General features: G+C 39.0%; 1 protein-coding gene across 4 annotated transcripts; it reads right to left on the reverse strand.

Annotated features, from left to right (window-relative positions):
* Positions 1-169: 169 nt before the first annotated feature.
* LOC128733751 (TOM1-like protein 2) lies at positions 170-5535 on the reverse strand. Of its 4 annotated transcripts, XR_008411944.1 has the most exons (9): positions 4940-5535; positions 3459-3910; positions 3320-3400; positions 3082-3257; positions 2550-3020; positions 2426-2474; positions 1755-1805; positions 1397-1662; positions 170-1296 (listed from the first exon to the last, which is right to left on the reverse strand). XR_008411944.1 is itself a non-coding variant. In XM_053827524.1 (8 exons), the coding sequence occupies exons 1-8, from the start codon at positions 5007-5009 to the stop codon at positions 1447-1449; spliced, it is 1560 nt and encodes a 519-aa protein (XP_053683499.1). In that variant the 5' UTR covers positions 5010-5535; the 3' UTR covers positions 170-1446. The 4 variants fall into 4 exon arrangements, 3 of the variants coding, with proteins under 3 accessions (XP_053683499.1, XP_053683497.1, XP_053683500.1); XM_053827524.1 differs by having other exon boundaries at positions 170-1662; positions 3082-3251; XM_053827522.1 differs by having other exon boundaries at positions 170-1662.
* Positions 5536-6346: the final 811 nt, after the last annotated feature.

A 6346-nucleotide genomic window follows, 5' to 3' on the forward strand; every position in this document is an offset into this window, starting at 1 on the left:
CGCGTGACTTGGCGAGCTTGTCGTGGCCCTATGTATTAACCTGTTGCCGTATTCTAATCGATGTCATCCACACGGCAGAGACTTTCAACTGCATTTGCACAAATATCTTAACATAGGATGGAAATTGTGATACTTCCAGCAAAAATATATAAGCCTAGCCAATCTCATCATAATGGGGTTTTCATTATTATTTTCATTTTGCATTTAGTAAGATACCGTCTCTCGTAACCCTCGTAACCCAGTTGAAGAATTTATCCCAAAACGTTAAAAGTCGTTTAACCCATGTTTGTCACAAATCAAATGTTAGGTACGTGGCAGCTACATTGCGTAACGTACTTTACTGATGATACATGCCAGAATATGCAGAATCTTTAACGAATCAAAACTGCTCTGCTATTTTTGGGATTAAAGAAATATAGGTACTTGCTTATCTGTAAGGCTTTGAACAGATGTTAGTTGTAGCTTCTATACAATGTTTGCTTAAATATTCTTCTAAAGGTTGAATCAGAACTTGACGCTTGACAAAGCTTACGAATGTTTTTTTTACAAATTGTTTACTTTCGATTACTGTTCATTCCAAATAACTGAAATATTGGCAACAATTTATAAAGAATAAAGAAGTTCAACCGCAGGCTTAAAGCTAAAATGTATAAATTTTATAAATTTTATGACCTTAATATGGCTGCACTGCTACCAAAAAGTAGAATGGCTTGATCTTACATAAATTAGTGAAAAACACAGTATTAGAATAATTGTTTTTGGTTTAAAATATTTCAATCCTCTCTTGAGAATGACTAAACATAACTTTCTTTTACGTAAGAAACTGCATGATTTAAGTAACACCAATCATTGGGTTGGTTTTCTGACGTTCTTGATTGATGTTTTTCAAGCATTTTTGTTTGTATCAACAAGATGACTAAAAATGTTTAATATTTTTTGGCCTAAAATATGCTTATACTAGCGTTTTTGTGTTGAATCAATAGCTCATTTGTTAATGTGTTACAATAGGTTAATAACTTGTGACTCTAGTAATGTTCAGGGTGAAGGAAATGCTAGAATGCAAGTTATCTTCATCTTTGACGGCAAGTTACACTTGTTAATCTTTTAACCACTGGTAAGCACAACTATATAGATATCTGCTTATAGAATAAAAAGGTTAAATTTGTTACGATAATCACTATACTAAAAAAGTAAAATGTAAAGAATATAAATACAATCATCGTACATCGTATAGAGTATGGCGCATGCTTGCAGTTAAGGCCCAGGAATACAGCTGTCACAATGGGCGGGTCCATACTGTGCAGCGTCACAATGTCCATCGAAAATAAATAATATATATCTGATGAAAATGTCTTCTATCTCTGAGTTGCTAATAAAACAAACATCTATCACATACAATAAGCCCCGTCCATTGAAGAAAAGTAAAACCATCGACGCGCCCACCGTTCACAGTGCCAGTAGTCCTTCGTCGTCGTCTTTCTTTTTACGATCCTTCGTTGCATTGGTGTTACCACTGCCGATCTGACTGGAAATTGACGGCAGGTTATCGGCGACTGCCGCTCGTTCCGCTAAGAATTTCTCAAACTCCTTGCTGGTTAGACTTTCTTCCGCACCGCCAATGTTGCCACCATTTTCGGTTGGCTCCACCGAGTCAATGTCCTCCTGGGGAATACGATAGAAGATAAGTACATTTGTTCTGGAGAAGTGCACCTACCAACCATAGTAATAAGCGATCATAAATTATTTTGACTCACCGGATTACCGAGCCACTTCTCCATTTCATCAAACTCGGTGTCGCGTGTGTTCTGAGTTTTTAGTGGGTGTCAGATTAACCGAGTAATGTTGGGATGAGAGCGTACGATTGGCATGATCGGATAGAAGAGCGAACATGGGATATTCGACAGTAGGTGCAATACCGAATATGCCAACAAAGAGGTAGAAAACGAAAAGCGTCATGATGAGTATTTACAATTACTCGGCTGATCATATGTTGCTTTCTGTAGAGTGTACGTGTTATGTTTGTGTTCTAGTTGCGTGTATATTTTTGAAGACTTGTGTTTTTCCAGATATAAAAATTAAAGCGATTTAAACCCGGCATAAGCAATAAGCCTTATATTAATGTAAAAACAGAAACATGTTTACACTCACTGTTTAGTTAGTACAATAAAAATGGAATGTTAGATTAGCAAAAACTCGCTAATAATTTTTGCAAATTGCATAATTTTATAATTTACGAATAATACGATGAAAACCCGTAATTCTATACTCCAAAACTTAAACTTCTATACTTATTACTTAAGTTATATCCCTGTACGTACTAGGTTATCCCTCTTTAACTCTTATGATTACACGCAATACAAGATATACAAACACAAACTTGGGAAAACAACAGAACAAACAATATTTATCTGCTACGCGTACATACCTTGTTTGGTCCCAGTACATCCATCTTAGGAGAATCTTTAACGCCGTCGCTAGAACATAACGAAAAATAGCCAACAATAAAAAAAACAACACTTCGCGAGCGCTTGCGCTGAGTTGTGTCCTACCCGGTAGTATTGCGCGATTGCGCGAATATATCAAACTCATCGGATACGACGTCCGGTGGAATTACTTTCTTCGTATTTGCGGCTCCTCCCGACTGGGCTGATACACTGTTTAGCTGAGATAGCTGTGAAGTGGCGGTGGCCCCCTTCCCAACGCTGAGGCCAGCCAGCTGTGAGCTGAGAGCGGTCGTGCCACCGCCACCACTAGCTTCATCGCTAAGATCGATCAGCGATTCTTTCTTGTCGGTGGAAGCAGCTGCCGGTCCTAGATCACCCGACGGGGGAACGCCCATAGCGGCACCTAGAATTGCTGACGGAGTAGTCAAAGATGCTGTTTTGGGATCGCGGCTCTTTTCGAACCGAGCATGCCTCAGAAAGAGATTGTTTAATTCGTCATTGAGCCGTAGCAATTCAGCCGTCAATTCATCGTGGCTGACCTTGCCGATCAACTCGAAAATGCGGTTTTGCATTTCACTGAAAAACGAATCGACAGATTATAACGTTGTCTGGAAATTTACAACAATCACCCTCATACCGGCAAGTTGCTACCAACTCGGATAGTAACTGATAATCGGCTGGATCCTCCTGGCCAGGTTTGAGCTCCGTTAACATGTCACCTAAAACAGTCATATTCATTGTGACGATATCCAGCTCGGACTGTAGTTTGGCGATTTGTTCCTGTGACATCGATGATGGTGGAGGCATCTGTAACTGATTGGAATATAAATAATAGAATTCGCTAAACCAAAACTTAAATGCAAATGTTAGCTAACAGCGGGGGAGTTAGGCGTTTGCGATACATGATGAGGCGAAAGTGATATACTGCTCTCAGTAGCGGCACCATCTGGTACACTCTAGAAAAGAAGAATATGATCTTGACATTGTTAAGCGATTCATCCTTGTTGGCTTTACCCGTTGTGGTGTATATATCGGTGCCAATGAGTCCAAATCGGTAGCGGGGAACTCGATGCCTTTGTTTTTCAGCTCTTGGTACACCAGGACAACGCCATTTAGATCCGGCTGCGAGCGGAAAGCATCGGCCCAAATTTGAATGAGGCTTAACACTTTCTCCTGAACGATAGGCGGAGGATCATTCTTCGGTCCGATCAGTTTGACCAGCTCTTGGATAAATTCTTTATTAGCAACCAGTACATGAAATGCTTTGCCGCAATTTTTCACGCACGTCTCTAGTACGGTTAATGTGTACATTATGATGGTGTAATTCTTGCCGGCGTTCTGTGTGAGGCGCTTACGAATTGCCTTCATCGCATCCCGTGCTCCGTCGGAAGATTCATTGATCATGTCACATATCTCCATGTTGAGGGCCCAATTTTCTGACGCCAAAGTGCCATCGGTGGCTTGTTCTGTTGTAGAGAGAAAAGTTTTTGGTGATTGGTTTCATTTGATGAGTCATTTTAAAGCGGTTTCCGAATTTTTCAATATACGATAAGATAATGTTCCATGCTGTTATCATGTGTTTGAAGAATACATATATGAAACCTCGAATGTTTTTACTTCTAAGCTGATGTTCTTGAAACTTTCGGTAATCGTTGCAACATTGTTTTCAATTGATAGTTTTCGAACAAATAAATTCTAAGTCTAAGTATGTGTTCAGTATTTCTACAAATTTAACTACCGTTTGCCTTAAATAATTCCTTGTGATCAGATCCCAGTCAGCTTGGATATCAAAAAGCTTTCATCGCGATGGCAATATTGCAGTTGCTTCAACACAAGTCTTGCAATTTATAGACCGATAACCTCACGCAAAGAAATCAAAACTATCGTTGTGGAACCATACACCGGTATTCGTAAACAAATTATATGAAAAAGAGACGATGCTCTGATTCATAATGAAATCATCGAGCCTATGTTACTAGTGGCTTAAGCGAAGAAAAGCAACAAAATCGCTGTAAAATTGGGCTTTTTTCCTTGAAGCTTCCAAAGACATAAACGTATTGACCAGCTGCAAGCTCTGCTTTGTTCATTTTCCTACTTTGTTTGTTTTTTCATGTTTATGCAGACAAATTTTACCCAAATACCGAGGCATGGGCGGCACACCTGACACAGAAACATAAGGCAAAATCCTAACAGTGAATCGATCGCAACTAGATTAAAGCATGAACTTGAACTAAGTTGTCTAAGCTTGCACTGCTTTCTCTGATCAATGTTTGTACGTATAGCGTAAAACTGAAAGGCTGCTTGTGCAATTTTAATATTCATAATTGGGCATGTAGCAGTACTTGCAACAGCATGTATCTACTTTTGTATTATCAATAGTATAGTAGGTACGAGGAAGGTAAATCTTATCAGCAGAGCCAGTGACAGATTATTTTTAAAATTCATATCAACACCGCACGGATTAGCTTGCCTAAGCAGAAAACCACTGCACTTACCTATCCTCTGTCCAACTGGCGTGGAGAAAGGATTGCCTCCTAGGGCACTAACATTAAAAAAAGAGGTCATAGCGTTGCTGGTCTTAACCGGAGGATGAGAATGTTATTTTTTTCCAATAATTTCACTGTTGATCTAGATTTGCTTGCTTGTTACGAAACTGATTTCGCAATTGCACTTATTCTCCGCAGTGAGTTTATGGAACTGCTCAAATTACACCCTTAAAACGTTTTTCTTCCAACCGCAATAAATACGTTTTGCTTATTTTTTACGCAACAAAAATACACTAATTCACACTATCGGCATACATATAAAGAAAACTGACACTAAACTTCCACTAACTCAGGAATGGCTATGAATCATCCGTAATCCGACGTAAACTACAGTAGTCTTCACTAGTGGTTCAATGTTTTTCTTTTGTTCAGCAGCTTGCACCTTAAAAATCGAAGAATTTTGCCAGAACCTGAGGGACCGAGTATCGCGTTCGAATAACCTGTCGAGTATGTTTACTTAAACTATGGAAACAAAAAGGCCAAATCTAGCATGATAGCTTCATTTACGATGGTTTCATCGGTCGAACCACCAACATTAAACACGGACGATGGCACTGAAAAGACTACTAAACGACGACGACGAATGTTGCGAGGATTCAGCAGAAAATTTTCTTGTTGTGACAGATCTGTCTAAATGATCGAAATCCCTGCGGGATCGAAACATTTTGATGTCACTGAAAAAAAAAAATCGATATCACTAGGGAGCCTGTAATTCTGTAGAGCGGCGCCATCAGTGGATAACTTCACGGAGAAAAAAATTGTATCTTCGAGAATATTTATGGGTGTTTTGGGTATAAAAAGAAATTTAATTTTGTTTTCAACTAAAATACACGATTGAAATAAAAATATATATTATTATATCAATGTGAAATTCTAATTAATACTATTTTTAATTAAAAACTGTCATTTTTATGGTTCAAATGCAAATTCATTTCGAAAAAACAATTTTTCAGATTGTTTTAAAAATATATTTATACTTAAAATATCAATCATATTATTTGAAATAAGCCATCGTCACATGTTTTATTCAATCTCCTCATTCGGTATCCTTAACAATGTTTTTTGGGCCACATTCTTCGCACGCCTCTTCCGCGTCGATCGTATCGCTATTATCTAGGCTATTATGTACTCGTCTCCATTCAACTCGGTCTTGGGCCACTCGTCACCAATTTCGAAGTCGTCTCAGAAGTCGCAAATCGCTTTCGACCTGGTCCATCGTGCACGTTAGGTCCTCTGTTCCTGATGCCGGTGGGGTTGTTGAGGAGGACTATTTTCGTCGCACTGTCGTCCGGCATCCTTACGACGTGTCCGGCCACCGTAGCTTGCTAACTTTCGCTAGATGTACGATGGGAGTCT

Source organism: Sabethes cyaneus, chromosome 2 (genome assembly GCF_943734655.1).
Source record: "Sabethes cyaneus chromosome 2, idSabCyanKW18_F2, whole genome shotgun sequence".
Classification (NCBI taxonomy): domain Eukaryota; kingdom Metazoa; phylum Arthropoda; class Insecta; order Diptera; family Culicidae; genus Sabethes; species Sabethes cyaneus.

Bases quoted from the DNA above. Each gene is read 5' to 3' on its own strand.
- LOC128733751 (XM_053827522.1), bottom strand. From the start codon at position 5,009: ATGACCTCTTTTTTTAATGTTAGTGCCCTAGGAGGCAATCCTTTCTCC. The intron at 2,475-2,549 runs GTAGGACACAAC...GTTATGTTCTAG, and splicing joins CAATCGCGCAATACTACCGG to CGACGGCGTTAAAGATTCTC. The intron at 1,806-2,425 runs GTATGTACGCGT...CTAAAAACTCAG, and splicing joins ATGTACTGGGACCAAACAAG to AACACACGCGACACCGAGTT.